At 39.2% G+C, this 23,725-nt stretch overlaps 1 protein-coding gene across 2 annotated transcripts in view; it reads left to right on the forward strand.

Moving 5' to 3' along the window:
• The window catches only part of BCKDHB (branched chain keto acid dehydrogenase E1 subunit beta), a 265,216-nt gene that overhangs the window by 33,584 nt on the left and 207,907 nt on the right, over window positions 1-23,725 (forward strand). For both annotated transcript variants that reach the window (XM_061427286.1, XM_061427287.1), the window contains 2 exons: window positions 21,012-21,145; window positions 21,348-21,503. In XM_061427286.1, coding sequence (XP_061283270.1) covers window positions 21,012-21,145; window positions 21,348-21,503 — 290 coding nt within the window. The remainder of the gene's footprint in view (window positions 1-21,011; window positions 21,146-21,347; window positions 21,504-23,725) is intronic.

Genomic DNA, 23,725 nt, shown 5'->3' on the forward strand with positions numbered 1-23,725 from the left:
TCACAATGCTTAAATCCCATTGATTTTCTAGTGTCACGCAGACATTTTCTCCATTTTATTTTCATTACCACTGTCCTGATAATATTTTACATTCTTAAAATACTTCTGGTTTGCAAAGGACTTGTACATGCCTATTGTGTTTGTTTCTGAGTGGTAGGCAGGTTAGTGATTTTTATCCTAATTTTATGAACGAAGAGACTGAAGCCCAGTCTAAGATCACACACTCAGAAAGTGGTAGAACCACATCTAAACCTGTGAGTTCTGACCCAAAGCCCACATTTTTGACTACACTACTCACTAATATATATGGGTCAGGAAGATCCCTTGGAGACAGAAATGGCCATGCATTCCAGTATTCTTGCCTGGGAAATCCCTTGACAGAGAAGCCTGGCAGGCTACAGTTGGTGGGGTTGCAAAGAGTTGGACATGACTAAGCTACTGAGCACTTCCCATCTTTAGCTGCCGTTACTCTCTAGTCTCTTTGTACTTTGTCTGCCTTGGTTCACTTCCCAACTCTGAATTTGCACATTATTTCTTGCCTCTGTGTCTTTGATAGCTGTTCCTTCTTCTACCTGTGCCTAGTGAGATTCTGCCCATTTATTCAGTGCCCAGTTCCAGCACATTCTCTTTCATGAAACTTGGCAGGATTCCTCCAGGCCTGAAAGAATCTCTTCTTCCCCCTCCTCTAATAACATTTTATTTTTGTATCTCTTTCCTGTATCATAGTTATTTATATTTGTCCTATCTCCTTTTTACCTTGTAGGTTGTTTGAATATTTAAATGTTTAACATTCTTTAAATGGTATCTCAGCTCTATCATTTATCGTACCTTGTATATGGCCAAGTATATATTGTATGAATGTTTATTCCACTGGGGAAAAACACATTATATCAAGTAATACATTCCCTGGGTCAGAGTTGAAGTTCTGATGGTGTCAGAAGGATGCAGGGCTTGATAGTACCTTGCCACATCTATCTAATAACTTAGTTATTAGATGTCAGAAAGATGCAGGGCTTGAATAGTACCTTGTCACATCTATCTAATAACTTAGTTAAATTTGAGGTACCTCCCTTTGTTAGTATATTCTCAGTTTATCATATTTCATAGGTATCTAGCTCATTTATTAAAGAGCTTATCTAACTTGCAACAAATTGAGCACATTGTTCATCTTTAAAAAATTTTTTTTAAATTGATGTATAGTTGATTCCCAATGTTGGGCTAGTTGTTGCTGTATGCAAAGTGATTCAGTTATACATGTATATATATATATACACACACACACACACACACCTTTTTTAAAAATATTCTTTTCCATTATGATTTATCTTAAAATTTCATTTCAATGTTCCATATTTTTAGTAGTCTCCAACTGGTTATCGCTATTATTGCATTTCTTGGAAAACAAAAGATCCAACTTCTGAGTCCCAAAGTCATTTTTATTTTGCCCTTTAAGATTTCATTATCATTCATTAAAAAGTAAAAAAATTCTTTTTAAGATTTATGCTCAGCTTCCAAGAGCATAGCAAGTAGGAAATGTTGAATTTAATAAACATTTTTGAATAACTCCATCATAATCAAGATCATGTGAACTGTGATTGACATACTCAGTTGGAGATATTTAGTTGAATCTAAACTGATATGAGGACTTTCCCTGAAATCTCCCTTATATCTGAATTTTCCTTATATCTACTACTACTACTAAGTCTCTTCAGTTGTGTCCGACTCTGTGTGACCCCATAGACAGCAGCCCACCAGGCTGCTCCGTCCCTGGGATTCTCCAGGCAAGAACACTGGAGTGGGTTGCCATTTCCTTCTCCAATGCATTAAAGTGAAAAGTGAAAGTGAAGTTGCTCAGTCATGTCTGACTCTTAGCGACCCCATGGACTGGGGTCCTCCGTCCCATGGGATTTTCCAGGCAAGAGTACTGGAGTGGGGTGCCATTGCCTTCTCCGTCCTTATATCTAAGTACATGGAAATTATATCCAATTTAATGTAGATATAAGTATAACTTTACTCACAGTAACATTTTAGTTTTATGCACAAGTTTGTAGATCTCATTGAATAAACTGTGAACTTCCACATGTTCAAGCTGGTTTTAGAAAAGGCAAAGGAACCAAAGATCAAATTGCTAACACCTGCTAGATCATTGAAAAAGCAAGAGAGTTCCAGAAAAACATCTATTTCTGCTTTATTGACAATGGTAAAGCCTTTGACTGTGTGGATCATGATAAACTGTGGAAAATTCTGAAAGAGATGGGAATACCACACCACCTCACCTGCCTCTTGAGAAACCTGTATGCAGGTCAGGAAGCAACAGCTAGAACTAGACTTGGAACAACAGACTGGTTCCAAATAGGAAAAGGAGTACGTCAAGGCTGTATATTGTCACCCTGCTTATTTAATTTCTATGCAGAGTACATCATGAGAAACTCTGGGCTGGAAGAAGCACAAGCTGGAATCAAGATTGCTGGGAGAAATATCAATAACCTCAGATATGCAGATGACACCACCCTTATGGCAGAGAGTGAAGAAGAACTAAAGAGCCTCTTGATGAAAGTGAAAGAGGAGAGTGAAAAAGTTGGCTTAAAGCTCAACATTCAGAAAACTAAGATCATGGCGTCTGGTCCCATCACTTTATGGCCAATAGATGGGGAAACAGTGGAAACAGTGGCTGACTTTATTTTTGGGGCTCCAAAATCACTGCAGATGGTGATTGCAGCTGTGAAATTAAAGGACACTTGCTCCTTGGAAGGACAGTTATGACCAACCTGCTGCTGCTAAGTCACTTCAGTTGTGTCCGACTCTGTGCGACCCCATAGATGGCAGCCCACAGGCTTCCCCGTCCCTGGGATTCTCCAGGCAAGAACACTGGAGTGGGTTGCCATTTCCTTCTCTGATGCATGAAAGTAAAAGTGAAAGTGAAGTCTCTCAGTCGTGTCCGACTCTTAGCGACCCCATGGACTTCAGCCTACCAGACTCCTCCATCCATGGATTTTCCAGGCAAGAGTACTGGAGTGGGGTGCCATTGCCTTCTCCTAGACAGCATATTGAAAAGCAGAGACATTACTTTGCCAACAAAGGTCCGTCTAGTCAAGGCTATGGTTTTTCCAGTAGTCATGTATGGATGTGAGAGTTGGACTATAAATAAAGCTGAGTGCAGAGTAATTGATGCTTTTGAACTGTGGTGTTGGAGAATACTCTTGAGAGTCCCTTGGACTGCAAGGAGATCCAATCAGTCCATCCTAAAGGAGATCAGTCTTGGGTGTTCATTGGAAGGATTGATGTTGAAGCTGAAACTCCAATACTTCGGCTACCTGGTTCGGAGAGCTGACTCATTTGAAAAGACCCTGATGCTGGAAAGATTGAGGGTGGGAGCAGAAGGGTACAACAGAGGATGAGATGGTTGGATGGCATCACCAACTCAATGGACATGAGTTTGGGTGGACTCTGGGAGTTGGTGAGGGACAGGGAGACCTGGAATGCTGCAGTTCATGAGGTCGCAAAGAGTTGGACACAACTGAGCGACTGAACTGAACTGAACATATAGATTTCATACTGCCTTTTCAGGATAGAAAGGCATATACATTTATGCACAGTAATTGTGCTATATTGCAATGCAATTAATTATTGACTCAAAGTTTTAAGCACCTCTTTTAAAGGTTCTTGTAAAGAAATTCTCATGTGGTTTCTTGATCATTTTTAAAATCACTGCTTTAAAGATGCTTTTTATTTGCCTTTGTTGTTGGTAAGTAGATTACATGCTGATGGCTTAAACCTGCTATTTTATTTGCTTTAGTTTTTGGAGAAACATCAGGGAATTTGAGGACATTGTTTATAAAGAATTTTTCCATTCAGATTAAATATTCAGAGCTATTTTGCCTCTGTGACTGTGGTGCCAGATCATTAAGTTCTAATTTGATATATTTTAGCATTGATGAGTTGAGTAATTTGCAACAGCCAATTTAGGAAAGAAACTTCTCTAATAGAATAGAACAAATCTTCATAAAGGAATCAAGACTACACTTAAATCAAGACTCAGTTTCCTTATTTTGAAGGTGTGGAGCTGGTGAGAAGATATTCAGCATAGGTATGATTGGATAATTCTGTAATTCGTTTTCCTGCTTTCTGCCCCTTTCATTTGTTGCTATTCTTTAGTTGCTAAGTTGTATCTGACTCCTTTGCAACCCACTGGAGAAGACTCTTGAGAGTCCCTTGGACTGCAAGGAGATCCAACCAGTCCATTCTGAAGGGGATCAGCCCTGGGATTTCTTTGGAAAGAATGATGAAGGTGAAACTCCAGTACTTTGGCCACCTCATGCGAAGAGTTGACTCATTGGCAAAGACTCTGATGCTGGGAGGGATTGGGGGCAGGAGGAGAAGGGGACGACAGAGGATGAGATGGCTGGATGGCATCACTGACTGGATGGATGTGGGTCTGAGTGAACTCCGGGAGTTGGTGATGGACAGGGAGGCCTGGAGTGCTGCGATTCATGGGGTCGCAAAGAGTCGGACATGACTAAGCGACTGAACTGAACTGAACTGAGACTGTAGCCCACCAGGCTCCTGTCCATGGGATTTTCTAGGCAAGAATATGGGAGTGGGTAGCCATTCCCTCCTTCAGGGGATCTTCCCAACCCAGGGATTGAACCTGCATCTCCTGCATTGGCAGGCAACTATACTCCAATAAGAGGTCTAAAAATAGAGTAAAACTGATTGGAGTTAAGATAAAAAAATAAAATTTAAAAGTTTTAGTATTAGTGATAATCTGAAAAAATAATATAAGCACAGCATCTGAATCACCTGCTATGTGACCAGATATTGCCGTGTGATAAAAGTGGCGTTTGTGTTGCCTGTGTTTGTGCTATGTGAATGCCAGCTACTTCACAGTGTCTGAAATATATGACGTGTTCGCTGAGATTCAGATAGCAAACTGTGCTAATATTAATAGCATCCCTGTGAGCCATACCCAGAGGAACTAGCATTATAGCATTAACACATCCAAGTCACGGACAGATGAATTTCACAGATTCCATTTAACTTTCAACAGTTCATTAGTAGTTAGTATATCAATATGTAAACACTGAAGAATTTCTATACCTGACTCCAGTAGTAATTGAATATTTACGCATTTGATAAGGATTTCAACGTGGTTGTGATACCAACTTTATTTCAAAGTACCTTCCTTAAATTTAGCATTCAAGGAATGCTGTGGGTGTTTTTTTCTTCTTTTTTTAGTATGAGGTCTGATTATCAGTTGTCAAAGAAAGCCATGAGGTTACATATATTATATATAGTGAATTTAAGTGAAAAGGCATTTTTAGTTTTATGCACAAATTTGTGGATTTCATTGAATGAACTGTGAACTTTCAGATGTTCATTAGATGTTCATTTTAATCATTTCAGATGTTCATCATTTCAGATGTTCATTTTAATCATTCATTAGAATGATTAAAAAAATGAAGATTATATATAGAATCTGATCTGATGCTACATTGCTACAGTAGAAAATTATTATTTTTATATTTCCATTATTTGTTATACTTCAGTTTTGCTGTTAACTTGAATTTAATTGGTTATCAGGTGTTTATTTTTTTGTATTTAAGATTTTTGCCTTTTTCTTTTAATAAGGGTAATACATGCTGAAATTAATTTTGTTTGTATTAAAATGTATTAAAATTGATTTAAGTTGACATTAGAAGTGCAAGAGAATATCTTTCCCTTAAAAGTTATCCATCTAGTACTTCGTTTGAGAAATCGTGGTCTCTGATATTGAACGTTATTATATCTCAAACATAGTGGCTCATCCCGACCAGATGTTCCCTGTTTCAGTTTCTGTTCATTCATTTTATAATTTCCCCAAATTTTGGCCATCGTTTCTCATTTTAATGTTATTTTGGTCATTCAGTTTTTTCATTTATAACATATTTTAAAAATGTTATATGTTAAAGACTATATAAGGCACTAGAGATGACTGGAGATAGTTCTCTTCTTTATGCCTGGGTGAATCTGTAGTCCCTTCACTGTCACATTTTCCCATTATTTGAATGAAAAATTTCATGTATGTATTATTACACATAGATTTCAACTAAACTATTATCTGCCTTCCTGGCATATCTCTGTTTAGAATGCTTGGTGGATCATTGTTGAAAAGTTGTACTGAAAGTGTTAGTTGTTCAGTCGTGTCTAACTCTTTGTGACCCCATGGATTATAGCCCGCCAGGCTCCTCTGTCCAAGGAATTTTTCAGGCAAGAATACTGGAGTAGGTTGCCATTCCCTTCTCCAGGGCATCTTCCCGACCCAGGGATCAAACTCGGGTCACCACATCCTCATTGTCACAGACTAAGTGCCTTTTAGCCCAGGCATGATGGGCCTTTTAAATCTGGTCACTCAAGCAAAACTATTGAATGACTACTAAGTTCAAAGCATTGTGCTAGGTACTACTGAGTGTTCAAAGATGAGTGACATGCAGTCTGTATTCTCAGTAGAGGAGCTCATGGATTCGAATCTGATCATTAAATCCTTGGAACTGATTTGGACTTCACAGGATCTGGACATTGCTGGTTCTGCATCTAGAGTTGTAGACTCATTAGTTACAGTGAGACGTCTGCATTTCATCTATCCATTCATTGAGTAAACATTTACTAAGCACATTTGCTCCTGGTTGATTTTTATCATCTTTAATTTTCCCGTCTTATCGATTATAATAACCCAGATCTATTTCCCAGGAGTATTCAAAATATAATAGAGTTAGAATCTATAGGACGAGACACCCAAACAGCACTTTATAGCTATTGTTGCCTAGAGGGTACAATTTGAAGAATGTTGCTGTAAGATCATTGTAAATAGAGGCAAACTTACTAAATCTGGAAACCCTGGCACCTGGCACCTTCTGAAAGCAGAAAGGAACTGTCCAAAAGGGATACAGTTTCAAGGATGGCCTTGGCCAACCTGTGGGATCTCTGGAGCCATGATGACCCTTTTGAGTTGTCCCTAGTTGAGTTGAAATGATCAGTCCTTTATACTCACACTGATCAATTATTGGATAGTGGCCACCAAGCATGACCTTGAACTTGGAGGTTCGGTGTAGTTGAGGCAGTCTCTGAAGGGGTGACAGCTGGTGTTTGTTTGCTGAGAGCACTCTTAGGAACCAGAGCAACAAGCTCTTCACACGGGGGAGCTGGGCTGCACACCTCAGAGTGCCCCATCCAGGTAGTACACCATGACTATTGCCTTGATGGTGGGAGTGCTAAGTCAAGTCTTCCATTTTCTAGTTATGGATCATGAATAGCCTAATTTAGGATGCTAATCAATGGCAGATTAGTTATGGCTAAGGTGAGTACTTGGTTTATATTTCCCCTATAAGTTTCCACTTGTGTGTATTAGTTGTTCAGTTGTGTCCAATTCTTTGCAACCCCCTGAACTGTGTGTGGCTCTCTAGGCTCCTCTGTCCATGGAATTCTCTGGTCAACAGTTGGAGTGGGTTGCCATTCCATTCTCCAGGGAATCTTCCCAATCCGGGGATCAAACCCGGGTCTCCTGCATTGCAGGCAGAGTCTTTACCATCTGGGCCACCAGGGAAGCCTAAGTTTCCATAATATTCCTTACTCTAATAGTAAGTTTTGGTTTACCAAGGACAGTCCCGTTTTCCTGGGACCACTCAGGTTAGGACTGTTGATCAATTAACATCTGTTAATTATCTTTGCTATCCTAACATTCCCAGACATATTTTCCATTTGGATGATAACTTGTATGCTCATCTTGCTTAGTATGTTTAGAAAAATTTATTTGCATATTTATCCTCTAAATGTCTCTCTGGCCTGTTTATCTAATGAATGCAACAGTCTGTTCTTTTCTCTCTCTTATTTTAAAGAGGCAGAAGTGATCTGGATTAACTTTGTATTTTTCTGACCCACAAACAAATGCCTTTCATCTTGATTAAATTCTTCATCAGCAAACTTTAAACTGTGAAATCACAGCATATTCCAAAAAGTGTGTGACTAAAATTTCTTGTCATTAGGTGCTAAGTTGTGTCCAACTCTTTTGCAACATGGACTATAGCCTGCCACGTTCCTTTGTCCATGGGATTTTCCAGGCAAGAATCCTGGATTGGGTTGCCATTTCCTTCTCCAGGGGACCTTCCTGACCCAGGGATCGAACTTGAGTCTCCTGCATTGGCAAGCGGATTCTTTACCACTGAGCCACCAAGAAGTGTATTGTGATTAAAATGACTGAAATATATTTGCTGTGTCTCCCTATCCATTGCCCCATTAAAATTGTATTGAATATGTATAATGACATTTATTTCCTGTGGTTTATTTTGTATCTGAGTCACAAATGTTTATGTCCTTATTTATCTTTCTATTCAAAGAATCTGGGACTTGAGCTATTTTTCTGATGAAGTTGATCTTTTTTCTGGAAGGATAGTCTGACCTATTCAGATTTGTGTCCTGAGGAAATATTGGTTACTTAGAGGCAGGCAGTTTTACAGCTGCTTTTTCATAATTTTTTTTTTCAGTTTTTAAAAATTCTTGTTTATTTAAATATCTTTTATAGACAAATTAGAATACTTATAAGCATAGTTATAACATGGTAGACATATATATAAATAAATGTATAAGTACTTCAGACAAAATTTAATACATATTAGACAAACGGATAACATGCTTACATTTGGTGTTAAGGTATATTTACATGAATATTGAAAAAAAATGTTTTCACAAAAACTGCTATAAAATGTTCACATTTGTCTTATAATAAGTTAGATTTCCTACACTGATGTTTTATGAAAATTATGTAAAGATCTAATTTAGTCATTCACCTCATATGGTACCATTATTTGTAAATAAAGCATATTTTTGTCAATAGCAATGTACATTTAACTCTTAATCATGTAACAGTTTATCAAGACCATGCCACATTTATTAAACAAACATGCATGCCACATTAAAACTTAATTCATGTACTTTTGTGCACGGTGTTTAGTTATGCTATGGCACTCTATCTTCGTGAAAAATATATTTAAGATTTGGCACAGAATCAATAAATTGTATTGGCACTAATCAGAACAAATGCGATTTAAATTTTCCATGGCACAGAAAATACTCTTTCACAATTTATCTCTTCCCTTTATAGTTTTGGACCAATGGCAGTTTGCTGTTTTAGTCAGAATAGACAGTGGACATTCACAAATTAAAAGCCCTATCTAGGTGTTTTGCCTGTACTCTAGCTGGAAATGAATCAGCTGTAGTTTTTCTGGCAGTTAAACATTTCCTTCTGTATTGTGGCCAACAAATGTCTAAATAAGGGCTTTATCAGCAATAATACATATCATAAGCTTCTTTTCTCTGGGAGGCAGAGAGGTTGGAAGGAAATGGGGGTCTCATCATAAACTGTAAATACAAGAGGTAAGGAGAGAAAATGCAACTGAAGCAGAAGCAGGGGATGTTCTTGTAAAGCTGGTGAGAGAGCAAACCATGAAGTAGCAAAAAATAAAGATAGGAACCTGGGTCTCCATCAAGGTGAAGAAGACTGTCATGGGCTTAAGGAGACTGTCATTCAAAAGAAACAGTATCCAGAGCATTCTTCATACAGCATTCTTGTCTCAGCAAACTACTGTTGCTTTCTAGGAAAAGTTGTAAATTTCCACATCAATGTCTAAATTAACACTGAAGAAATTAAGCTGACTGGCAACTTTTTTTTTTTTTTTTGATCTGAATTCATTCATAAACAGTGAAAGGAGAAAGGGGATAACATTAAGTTTTCCTCCAAACCAGGAAAGTCACACTCTGAGTAGATATTTCAGAGTTGTGTTAAAAAAAAGTCTCAGTTCTTTTTCACATTTTTTCCAAGATAAATGTGAGGTGCTATATTTTGAGAGACTGGTTGACAAAATCTCCTTTCAAAAAGTCTTGATAAATTAATCTTTGTATTTATTACTAGGGGAAAAGGAAGTTGATCTTAGGTTTAATTTTTATACAAATGTGCTTTATTCTAAAAAAAAATAGAGCAATGAATAATATTATTTGCTTCACGATCCTTGCTTTCTGATAACGTTTAAGGGCCTTTACAAAAAACATCAGATGAGTGAAATAAAATTGGCAAACTTTTGTTTTAAAGTTTGTTAAGGTGCACACAGACATAACGATTACAAACCATAGAGTACTGAGTTTTCGAGAGTGAAATCATACCAAAACCTTGGTAAGGTTTCGCTGACATCATAGGAGAGTAAGTGTTCAGGAAGGTCACTGATGGTACCCTGCCTGGCACACGTGTAGGGCCAAGGTGAAGGGTACATCACTCAGAAGCTCAGCCGTTAGTGAGCTGTTCTCCAGGGTCTGGCCTCCCTTATTTTCCGTCTCAGGCCCTGCCACAGTCACACTGGATGAGTGTTTCTTTGCCAATTGTTAATTCCTTGCAGAGATGACTCATGACAAAATTTCAAAACCAGTTCCCTCATTCATTTGTGGGTTTATCCCCCTGAGCTGTGAATGACCAGGCTCCTCCAAAGGCTGGTTGTCTTCTGCATCTCAAGTGTTGCCTCTTGCTGCCACTCTTTGTTCATGTGCTGTATCTCCTAAAAGGACAAATCCGTCTGCTTCTGTCTGGTACCGACGGCTTTTTAGGTTCAGGAGGCTTTCTGAAGAAGTGAAACATTGCTGCCGCTCCTGTTACCCGATACTTGTGCCTCAGTCCGCCTTGCTTCCGGGGTTCAGCTTTTTCAGAAAATTTTATTGGAAAACATTTAATTTTTACCCTGGGTAGATTTAATAGTTTATAGGACCACTTTATTCACAAGGAAAACTAATTTAGAATTAGCTGTGGGTTCCAAAGATACTGAGGTCTTCAGTTTTTTTAACCCACCAGGAGGTAATTGGTTGTCACCTTAAACCACGACTACTTCTTTTTCCTAATTGTTGTTTCTTTGCACTCTTCTCACGGTTTCTGGCCTTTGCTTGTGGCAGAGATGTCATAGGGAACGGGATTCACTGGTGGACTCAATTTGCCCATTTGTGATTCTTTGGACAGAGAAGTCAGCCGCTGTTGTTTTGATGTTTGGCGTCATTTAGTGGATGATAACTTCAACAGAGAGTATGCCAGGGATGTCCAACTTCTTAATCACATTCCCTTTACAAAAAAAAAAGTTAGAAAGTGGTGATATGACTTTATACTTAATCTTTAACAAATGAGAAGTCGAAGTCATTTATTTAAATGGTCAACCATCTATACTTATGCATTCTTCACATTTTCATTGACTCAGGGGATCATGGAGTTACACAAAGATATTAGCCTAAAACTTAAGCAAAGGTAGCAAAATATAAGAAAATGGTATGCTGTATGAATATCTTTCCTCACTTTTTAATTTTTAAAACTTATTTTTTAGTATGTTGAAGTATAGTTGATTTACAATGTTGCATTAGTTTCTGGTGTACTGCAAACTGATTTAGTTATATATATATATATATATATTCTTTTTCATATTCTTTTCCATTATGGTTTATCATAGGATATTGAATATAGTTCCCTGTGCTATACAGTAGGACCTTGTTTTATCCATCCTATATATAATAGTTTGCATCTATTAATCTCAAACTCCCAATCCATTCCTACCCGCTCCCCACCCTACCCCACCCCCCCAACCCTGGGAACAACAAGTCTATTTTCTATGTCTGTGAGTCTGTTCCTGTTTCACAGATAAGTTCATTTGTGTTGCATTTTAGATTCCACATATAAGTGATATCATATGGTATTTGTCTTTCTCTTTCTGACTTCCCTCGCTTAGGATGATAACCTCTAGTTCCATCCATGTTGCTGCAAGTGAATATCTTCTATTCCTGTTACTGTATTATCAGTAACCATAAGTTTACCTGAAATGTTAATCTTACTCAATTATCTTAAATTAAGTAAGAAGTAATTCAGATATTACTTATTCTTTTCTAACTCAGTCCTGTTGGGCTGAGTTGGGCATTGAAAAACTTTCAGAGTAGGCATATTTTTTTTCCCTTCACATGAACTCACAGCCACTAACCACCTAAGTAAGCATTAATTGAGTTTGTTTGCAGTACTTTGTATCTGTCCCTCTTACAACTGTTGCAGGAAGGGAGACCCCTTCCGGGGCCCGAAACTGGGCTCTTGTCTAATACTTGGAAATGAATTGTCTGAGGAGACACATGTGCTGACAAAGCAAGAGATTTTATTGGGAAAGGGCACCTGGGTGGAGAGCAGTAGGGTAAGGCTCACAGTGGCTCACAGTCTCAGATTTTATGGTGATGGCATTAGTTTCTGGGTTGTCTTTAGCTAATCATTCTGACTCAGAGTCCTTCCTGGTGGTGCATGCCTTGTTCAGCCAAGATGGATGCCAGAGAGAAGGATTCTGGGAGGTGGTCGGACATGTGGTGTCTCCTTTTGACCTTTCCGGAACTCTTCCGGTTCCATGTTCCTTACCAGGACCTCCTGTCGTAAAACAGCTCATGCAAATGGTTAGTATGGTGCCTGGCCAGGGTGGGCAGTTTCAATCAGTGTGCTTCCCCTAACACAATAATCTTGGAGCTTCAGAAGTAGATTTGTCCTTATAGTTTTTAGCTGCCATAGAAATTGCAGCTTATCTTAGGTTTTGTTTATCACTTGGTTGAATATTTTAAATTATCATGTGTTTCAGGAATATCCAATTTTTGTACCACCTGACCTAAAGTCTGTGGTCTCTGTGAGATTATGTAATCACATCCTTAATGCATATATATAATCACTACTTAAATGTGCTGAATTCTAGAAGTTTGGTTCCAAATAGCAAAAAGTTTAGTTTGGTTATTTCAGAAAGTAAAGACACATTCATATAGATTTGATTGCTTTTTTTTTTTTCCTTAAGTTTTTTTTTTTTTTTGATGTGAACTGTTTTTAAAGTCTTCATTGAATTTGTTACAATATTGTTTCTATCTTATGTTTTGGTTTTTTGGCCTCAAAGCATGTGGGATCTTAGTTCCCCGATCAGGGATTGAACCCATATCCTCTGCATTGAAAGGTGAAGTCTTAATCACTGGACTATCAGGGAAGTCCCTAGAGTTGAATTCTAAATCCAAAGAAGCCTAGCTCTGATTATCTAATCTAGTCTTTCAAAATAAACATTTACTGAATGTTTGCAATAAATAATTCAATAATGTGTTGAATAGCAAGTGCTAATGCTGTCCTTCCTTCTTGCCTGCTGACTCCAGGCCAGTCCTCTCTGTTCCTAGTGTGGCTCACCGCCAGCCTCACCAGCACTCCTGTCAATATCCACATGGATGCTCTTCTTAATTTTTTGTCCTTTGCTCTAGGGATCTTGCGTTCTATCCCACCTTAGCTTTTCACTCTTATGGTCCTACCCCAGACTGTCATTCCTAGTCCCTCCATCCTCTCAATTTGAAACCTTCTCAACTCTGATCTCCACCTTGAACCTCCCCAGCTCACTGCCTCTCATGCCTCCACCCTAAGAATCCTTTGACCATCTTGATCCTTGAAATTCGTGAATCCTGCCACCCTACCACTGACTCTCACTCCCCTGATGACCTTTCTTCCCTTTATACCCACTTTAAATTCCATGCCACAATTTGCTTGGCAAAATTCAATGCTGGTTAAATCCATCATTGTCTATATCCTCAATCCTGAGCTGAATATTGTTGGAGCAAAACATATCATCTTGTCAAGTGAACTCACTTTCAGCTCAATACTGGTGACCTTCAGGGCCCACCCAGGCTACACGTTCCTGTATGACTATTTCATATGCTTTTTTCTCAACACTGCCTCCCCAGAATTCCCTAGTGGTCTAGTGGTTAGTATTCCACACTTCCACCACGTGGGCACAGGTTTGATCCATGGTCTGGGAACTAAGATCCTGCATGCCACAGTGCGACCAAAAAAAAAAAAAAAAAAAATACACTGCCTCCCCCATCCTTGTGCGTGTGTGTGTGTGTGTGAGTTGCTCAGTTGTGTCTTTGAGACCCCATGGACTGTAGCCCACCAGGCTCCCCCATCCTTCTCTTAGCTAATAGTCTAATTCACATTTAACTAAGATAGATGGAGCGAACAGAGAACTTCGGCAAACTCCCCACTGCATCTCTCCGTGTTCCAGCATCAGTGCCCACATGTGCTTTCCCTCTGAATGAACATAAGGGTCCCTGTCACTCTCCACACCAGACCCCTTCTTTGTCTGTCACAGTCTCAAGCACATGGTTCCACTCGTTCGTCCTTCTCTCCATTTCGTTAGTTTTCTCAATCATCAGTTTCTGCCCCTGCAACAAATATCCTTCTGTTTCTTCTGTCTTAAAATAATCCCTCTACTGATTCCATATTCTTCTCCAGCTAGTTGTTGCTCCTTTTCTCTTCTTAACAGCAAATTTCTCCAAGTAAAATTGTTATTATTCCTTGTCTACAATTTCTATTCTCCCATCCCTCTTGAATTAGGCCTTTGTTTTCTCCCTTCCTCCCACCTGGCAGACACTGTTATATCTGGGTCACCAGTTAGAAAATGGTCAGCCCTCATCTCACTTTTCTTTTTTAAATTAATTTATTTTTTATTGAAGGGTAATTGCCTTACAGAATTTTGCTGTTTTCTGTCAAACTTCAACCTGAATCAGCCGTAGGTATACATACATCCCCTCCCTTTTGAACCTCCCTCCCATCCCCGTCCCCATCCAACACCTCTAGGTTGATAGAGAGCCCCTGTTTGAGTTTCCTGAGCCATACAGCAAATTCCTGTTGGCTATCTATTTTACTTTTCAGTTGACAGCACGTGGCTCAGGTCACTGTAGTCTATTAGGATCACTTCATCTGACTTCTAGGCCAGCATGTTCTGCTAGTTTGACTCCAAATTCTGGCTATTATGTCCTTTCCAAGGTTGCTAATTATTTTTCACATCTTGTCTTTTAAAAATGAATGAATTAATTGGCTTTGTTGGCTTTCAGTTGAGGCACATGGGACCTTTGTTGTGTCAAGCAGGATCTTTCATTGCGGCACGTGGACTCTAGTTGTGGTGCATGGAATCCCTAGTTGTGGTGCGTGGACTCTCAGGTTGTGGCGCATGGACTCTCTAATTGTGGCACGTGGACTCTCTAGTTGTGGCGCATGGACTCTCTAGTTGTGGCACATGGACTCTAGTTGTGGCACATGGACTCTAATTGTGGCGTATGGACTCTCTAGTTGTGGCGCGTGGACTCTAGTGGTGCGTGGACTCTCTAGTTGTGGCGCATGGACTCTCTAGTTGTGGCACATGGACTCTAATTGTGGCGTATGGACTCTCTAGTTGTGGCGTGTGGACTCTCTAGTTGTGGTGCGTGGACTCTAGTTGTGGCGTATGGACTCTAGTTGTGGTGCATGGACTCTCAGGTTTTGGCGTGTGGACTCTCTAGCTGTGGTGCGTGGACTCTCTAGTTGTGGCGCTCAGGCTCTCGAGTACTCGGGCTTCAGTACTGCTGTATGTGGGCATGTGGGATTTTAGCATCCCAACCAGGGATCAAACCTGTGTCCCTTGCATTACAAGGTGAATTCTTAGCCACTGGACCATCAGGGAAGTCCTCACACCATGTCTTTTTAGCACTAGGTTTTTTCTCTCCATGTACCCATTTAAATATACTTGGGAGTCTCATCAGTCCCATGGTTTTTAATCTTCATTCTGAAGACTTCCAACTCATATACCTAACAGTCCAATGAACGGCTTTCCCTCTGTGTATGAAGGCACAGCTCAGATGTAACATCTTCACAGTGGGACTGCTGATCTCTCACCTCCACCTGCTTCATAAATTTTCCCTTCCTTGAGCGGTGGTAACTGTCCTTAGGCTGCCCAAGTCAAAAAGTCTGTAAATCATCCTGTGCACTTCTCTGACTCTGCTTCACGTCCATTTCTTCAGTAAATCCTTCTGACACTATCTTTATACTGTCTATCTGGATGCTTGCACCTTTGCTGCTCTTCTGTGTCATCATCTCTTGCTGGGGTGATTGCAGCCTCCTGTTATCAGTCTTGCCGGGTCCATATTTGCCTATGTACAGGCTGTTCACCAAGGACCAGCCAGAGGGCTCCTGCTGGAATACGATTTGGAGGATGGGTGACTTTGCTCCATGACTTCCCGTCTTGCTCACATGCTTACTGACTCATTCTCACAGGCAAAGTCAGAATGTCTACTGTGACCACGCCCTCCCTCCCCCAACCCTACAGGGCCCTGTCTGACCTCTCCCACCTCCCCAGCCCATCACCTTCACTCTTCCACTTCATGTCTTCCCACAATTTCTCTTACTCCACACCAGGCCCTCTGGACTTGATAACTTGCCTCTAATATGCTGAACATGTTCATAGCCCAGGACCTTTGCACTCACTGATCCCTCTGTCCAGAACACTTATGCCCTGGGATGTATGCACGGTACATTTCCTCACTTTCTTCAGCTCTTCCTTTAAATGTCATCAGGCAGTGGTGCCTCCCTGATCTTCCTGGTTAAGACCACTGGAGTCCCACGTCCTCTCCCCTAAATGCTCCCTGCTTTACTCTTCTCTCTAGCTCTTGTCATTCTCTCATACACTATGTATATTACTCATTTATTTATTTTGATTAATTAAATTTACGTATTTCTGCCTGTGCTGGCTCTTTTTTGCTGCACATGGGCTCTCTCATTGCCATGAGTCGTGGGCTACTCTCTAGTTGCAGTGCAGGGGCGTCTCATCGCGGTGGCTTTTCTTGTGGAGCACAGGCTTTAGAACACGAAGGCTGAGTAGTTGCGGTGCACAGGCTTAGCTGCCCCATGGCATGTGGAATCTTCCTGGATCGGGAATTGAACCCGTGTCCCTTGCATTGGCAGGTGGATTCTTGACCACCGGACCACCATGGAAGTCCTTTGTCATTTATTTTGTTTTTATTGTCTGTTTCTCCTGACTAGTAAGTTCCAAGAGGATAGGATTTTTTTTTTTTTTTTTTGGTTTTGTTTGCTGCTGTGTCCTCTGCATCAAGAATAGAGTCTAGACAATATTAGGTACTTTATAAACATTTGAACAATTGTATGAATTATTTTAATCTTTTCAGTATTGTGAGCGATTTGTTGCAGATAATGGAACTGAGGCTTAGGAAGTGTAGTAATTTGTGGTGATAGTACTTAAACCCAGAACAGGCTTGACTCAGAGTGCAATCCCTGTATGCATTAATTCACCCATTGAAATATGGCATGTATGAACTTTATGTTAGGTTAATTGCATTCTAAAGAAGTTACCAGTACTTTGGCCACCTCATGCGAAGAGTTGACTCATTGGAAAAGACTCTGATGCTGGGAGGGATTGGGGGCAGGAGGAGAAGGGGACGACAGAGGATGAGATGGCTGGATGGCATCACTGACTCGATGGGCGTGAGTCTGAGTCCGGGAGTTGGTGATGGACAGGGAGGCCTGGTGTGCTGCGATTCATGGGGTTGCAAAGAGTCGGACACGACTGAGCGACCGAACTGAACTGAACTGAAAGAAGTTACCAGAACTGTGCATTTTATTTATGCTCTTACCCTCCATCATGACCTCTTTGAGAGATAATAGAAACAAATTTTTAAAAAATTTATGTTTTTCTTTTCTTTTCAAAACAGATTTTTAATATTTAGTTCTTGTTGAAGCAGTTTCTGTGATTTCATAGGAAGTTGTTGGAGAGAGTTATTAAACAGTTTCCTCAAACCATTTGGAAGTAAGAGCTGTAGGAAACTCCACTTTTGCCTTCTAGCAATAAAAAGGGCTATACTAACTGAGATGAAAAATATCTGAATCCAGGCAATTGAACCAGCAGAGAATAGGTAGGAACCCTGTTCATCTGGTGATGGTGCTTCCAGTATTTCAGGGTTCAGGATTCTGCACTTGGCAGCTGGAATCTGTGTTCATTTTCAATTAATGAATTGCACTTGGTCAGTGGAAGCCTAGCTCTTCAGTGGTTATCAAGCTACTTGCAGTCAGATGGAGAACTGATGAAGGATGGAGATCACGATTTTAGTAGATAGTCCCAGGTGATCACGATTTTAGTAGATGGTCCCAGGTCCCAATGAGTATGAATCAGGCTGTAAGTTTCTGCAGCTGCCTTGAGAGTACAAACTGTAGGATGTGTCTACTGGGTGTTTTCCCAACACTTCCCCTCTGTGTGATTCATTGTCAAATGAATGATTGAACTGAAAGTGAGTTCTGTGCACCGAGAAGAATGGGTATCCTTGGGTTATGGACATGAAACATGAATCCTGATCAGTCACCAGACTTTTGGTCCCCTGGCTAGATTGTTGGCTAGGCCATTGCTTATTCAGCTGTCTGAAATGAGAATTTTTCATGAAATCCTGATACTGGCCAAGAGGTGGTGAAATTTCAGGTGACAGTTGAGTTGTATGATGCAGATAATGTATCCTGCAGTTTAATAGAAATCAGAGCTCCTAATGTAGGGGGCCAGGGCTCAATCCCCAGTCATGGAACTAGATCCCACATACTGCAACTAAGAGCCTGCATGCTGAAATGAAGATCAAAGATCTTGCGTGCCGCAACTAAGACCTGGCACAGCCAAAGAAATAAATATTAAAAAAAAAAAAAAAAGTACTGAGTCTGTGTGTCTTCGTCTTAGCTGTCTCAAGTCATTTAGCCTGGGCAGGTCTCCCAGGGGAGTCCGTCCTGGCCGTGCTTCCTTTCCTTTCAGGGTCAAGTCTCCTTCTATTCAGGCCTGCTTTTTGGTTCTCCCATGCCTTTAAGTAGTCGTTGGTTATATTCTCTCCATATTTGAATCATTTGATGTGAGAGTGTTCATGTGAAGAAAGCTATTCTGCCATGACCGAGGTTGGAATTTCAGTAAGTACTAAGTGAAAGTGAATGTGAAGTTGCTCAGTCGTGTCCGACTCTTTGCAACCCCATGGGTTGTAGCCTACCACGCCCCTCCATCCATGGGATTTTCCAGGCAAGAGTAGTGGGTTGCCATTTCCTTCCTCAATAAGTACTAATGCATAGTTTTTTCATTATCATTCAGTTCAAAATACTTTTTGGTTTCCATTATAATTTCTTCTCTGGGACGTGGGATATTTAGCCATGTATTTAATGCTTTTTTTTAGGTTTAAAAGTCTTTTTGAAACACTGTCCTCCGTCATCCCCTTCTCCTCTTGCCTTCAATCTTTCCCAGCATCAGGATCTTTTCTAATGAGTCGGCTCTTTGCATCAGGTGGCCCAAAGTATTGGAACTTCAGCTTCATCATCAGTCCTTCTAATGAATATTTAGGATTGTTTTCCTTTAGGATTGACTGGTTTGATCTCCTTGCTGTCCAAGGGACTCTCAAGAGTCTTCTCCAACACCACAGTTCAAAGGCATCAATCACAAAAAACTAACCAAAGTGATCACATGGATCAGTCTTATCTAACTCAATGAAACTATGAGCCGTGCTTTGTAGGACCACCCAAGATGGACAGGTCATGGCAGTGAGTTCTGACAAAACATGGTCCACTGGAGAAGGGAATGGCAAACCACTTCAGCATTCTTGCCTTTCATACTGCCCATGAGCAGTATGAAAAGGCTGTACATTACATGACTCTTTATTTTGTAACTGGAAGTTTGTAACTTTTGACCACCTTCACTCATTCTTATTAACCCTCACTCCTACTTCTGGCGACCACCAACCTATTCTCTGTGCTTATGAGCCTGGGTTTTTGTTTTTGCTTTTTTTTTTCCCCTCCAGATTATACATATGAATAAAATCACACAGTGTTTTTTGTTCTCTGTCTGACATATTTTACTTAGCAAAATACTCTGTAAGTCCATCCAAATGGCAAGATTTCATTCTTTGTTATAGCTGAGTAATATTCCATTGTGTATGTATGTGTGTTTGTGTCTGTGTATATCTGTCTATCTATTTATCTATATGTGTCACATCTTCTTTATCCATTCATCAATCAATGGACCCTCAAGTTACTTCCATATCTTGGCTATTGTAAATATTATAGCAGTGAACATGAGGGTGCAGATGCATATATCTTTAAAAAAATTTGCTGTTGGCTTCTAGCTTAATTTCACCATGGTCTGAGATTATACCCTGTATGATTTTAATCTTTTGGATGTTGTTGATTGAATATATAGCTCGGTCTGTAGTCAATTGGTGTCTGTATTCTGTGTTTACTTGAAAAGAATTTGTATTCTTAGCTCTTGGGTGCTCTATGTCAGTTATGTTTGTTAACCATGTTCAAATACTCAATAGTTTTTACTTTTTTATTTTGATGTGCTTTTTCTGTCAGCAAGACTTGTACATGAAAATCTCCCACTGTATTGGGAATTTTATCTAATCATCCTTTTAATTCTGTTAATTTTTTCTATTTATTTGCAGTTTGTATTGTTATATGGGACTTCCCAAGTGGCTCAGTAGTAAAGAATCTGCCTGCCAAGCAGGAGATGAGGGTTTGATCCCTTGATTGGGAAGATCTCCTGGAGGAGGAAGTAGCATCCCACTCTAGTATTCTTGCCGGGAAGATCGCATGGACAGAAGAGCCTGGCGGGCTACAGTCCATGGGGTTGAAAAGAGTCAGACATGACTCAGAGACTGAGCATGCACATCACTTATACGAGTATAAATTTAGAATTATGTCATCCTTATGAATTGACTCCTTTAACAGTATGAATTTTCCCTCTTTATGTCTGGTAGTACCTTTTCCCTTAAAGTCTACTTTGTTTGCTTTTAATGTAGTGACATCAACTTCTTTTGGTTTAGGTTTTTCATTTTGTGTGTGTATTTTTTTTCCTTTTCCTTACATTTACTTTATTTTTTTAAGTAGCTGGGTTTTACTTTCTTTTATTCTAGTGTGACAATCTTTCTCTTAATTTAGGACATTTAGGTTACTTAGTTAATATAATTACTATATTTACATTGAAACCAACCATTGTACTATTTCTTTACTGTTTCATTCACATGCTGCTTGTTTCCTCTACCTCACGGTTATTAACTCTGAATTTTCCATTGTATCATGCATCACATTACTCTCATTTGTCATATGACGGTAACTTTCTTATCTTTTGTAGGTAAAGATAGAGTTTTTAATACCCCACTGTGTGAACAAGGAATCGTTGGATTTGGAATTGGAATCGCAGTCACTGGTGCTACTGCCATAGCAGAAATTCAGTTTGCAGATTATATTTTCCCTGCTTTTGATCAGGTGAGAAAATTGCATTTTGCCATAATGGAGCGAGTTTGGAACTTTTAACTCCAGTCTCCCACCCCCTATCTTAGGAACTTTTTGTTACCTTTGAGCTATTTTGTTATGGGCATATATTTAAAGATTAGATAAAATGGCTTAAGAAAATGGATGGGAATAAAAAGACTCATCATGAGATGTCCGTTCTCTCTTTTCTCTTCAGATTGTTAATGAAGCTGCCAAGTATCGCTACCGGTCTGGGGACCTTTTTAATTGTGGAAGCCTCACCATCCGGTCCCCTTGGGGCTGTGTCGGCCACGGGGCTCTCTATCATTCCCAGAGTCCTGAAGCTTTCTTTGCCCACTGCCCAGGAATCAAGGTATTCTCACAACATACTTTGCTTGCTCTCCATTTGATGTTTCCATTTTGGTTCGTTTTATCAGTATTAACTAATATGCTTATCTAGAGAAAAGCAATTAGAATTTTTGGAATTTATGTGAATTTAATTGTTTTTAAGAAAGAGAGCTTTTATTTCTTTTAGATTAAGCACCCAGCCCAGGTTTATAGACTGTTCTTGAAGTCACACTGGCTTGACCCTGATGTTAATTTCATACACTTCAAATAATAAGGCCAAGAACATAGTTTATCTTCCGTCTCTTTCAAAGCTCTCTTTCTATTTTTTTGCAATAAAAATCATATTTATTTATCAAAATAGCATATTTTACCAAGACATGAAAAATGAAAATGACAAAGTAAGATATACATTCCTATCTATCTTTGACACGTTTCACGAATTTGTTCAATAGAAAGGCCGTACTTGCAAATTCCATTTGAGCAGAAAGCTCTGTTTCTTTCTTTCTTTTGTGTTTTTAAAATATTTTTATTGGAGTATAGGTGATTTACAATGTTATTAATTTCAGGTGTACAGCTAAATGAATTAGTTACACATATAGTTACATATATCAACTCTTTTTTTAGATTCTTTTCCCATATATAGAGCATTACAGAGACTTGAGTAGAGTTCCCTGTGCTATACAGCAGGTTCTTAACGGTTATCTATTTTCTTAAGAAAAACTTTTTGTTTTGTATTGGGGTACAGCCAGTTAACAATATTTTGATAGCTTCAGGTGAACGGCAGAGGGACTCAGCTCTACATATACATGTATCAATTCTACCCCAAACTCCCCTCCCATCCATGCTGCCATATAACATTTAACAGAGTTCCATGTGCTATACAATAAGTTCTTGCTGGTTATCCATTAAAAATATAGCAGTGTGTAAAGCTCTGTTTCTTTCTAATGGAGCTTTCTCACTCAACAGTTGATTCTGGCATAATTTAAATAAATCTACTGCTTAGACCATATTTACCTCACAGTCAGAGGAGTAAAGCTTTTGCTTTTAGTCTGTTCCTTACTTTTTAAATAGCGACAGAAGACTTTGTTACCTTGGTGTGTTTTCTAGTCCAAGGTAAGGTAATACTTACTCAAGCAATTAATTTTGCAGCCTCTCTTTCTTTTATAGCCTTCCACAATAATTTTAGGTCTTTTGATTAAAAAAAATATTTTTAATTATTTTATGTCCTAACTTTTAATAATATTTTCTTTTTTATTTTCTGAAAAGCTTTCCAGTGAGTCATTATAGAAACTCATAGATATGTCTACCCAGGGCTTTATGCCTGTTTTTCGATAACAGGAGTCATTTGTGGATGTGTGTGTATGTTTTATTACTTTTCCAACGAAATCAAAGTTGTAAGATTTTGTAGTTAAGTAACGGTTTGCATAATTTTTCAATATAAGCTGCAAGTAGTAGTGTGGGACAGAAACATTTCAGTCAACAGTTATTTTTGTGCTTGAGCTAAAGATCAATTCATGTTTAATGTCTGTATTTTTAAGACCTCGCTCCCCTCCACATTTTCTCTTTTATTTTATCCTAAATGAGAATATACATATAGTACAAAAGGCTAAAAATAAACATGAAGAAAAAACAAAATAGGAACATAAGATAAAGACATGGTGTGTTACACTGAGCTATTTATTTAGCAGTCTATTTTCAGAAAATAGTGAGATTTGTGCTATTTTTTAAATAAAAATCCTTCACTAAAACCATATAAAAATGATTTTGAAAGTTCAGTTTGCTTCAAGCAATCTTATTTGAGTCTTTGTGATAAATTCAGGTACATTTTGATGATAACTCTTGCTATGTAACACTTAGGTGTATGCAGTTGTTTAAAAATGATTAAACTGGACAACAGTTTGTGATTTGAGCCAAAGTGATGTAGAAGTTAAGAACCTGATGAGTCAGAACTGGTGAAAATCTCTGATGTAGCAAGTGACATAACCTTGGGCAAGTTACTTGGTTCCTGCTTACATCTCATTCTTTTAATTTCTAAGTTGGGGAAAATAATAATTGCTACTTCATGGAATTGCTATGAACAGTAGGTGAATTAATCCACATAGTGAGTTTAGCCCAGTTAACACACTTGCTACCTGCTGCCTTTACTATCACTTTCCTCATTATCAACCTCATTCTCAAGAAGGTCCTGAGCCCTTTCTCCACCTGGAAGTGTGCCGGATCCACACTTTCTTTTTGGTTTTGCAGTGA

The sequence above is a fragment of the Bos javanicus genome, chromosome 9, assembly GCF_032452875.1.
Source record: "Bos javanicus breed banteng chromosome 9, ARS-OSU_banteng_1.0, whole genome shotgun sequence".
NCBI lineage: Eukaryota > Metazoa > Chordata > Mammalia > Artiodactyla > Bovidae > Bos > Bos javanicus.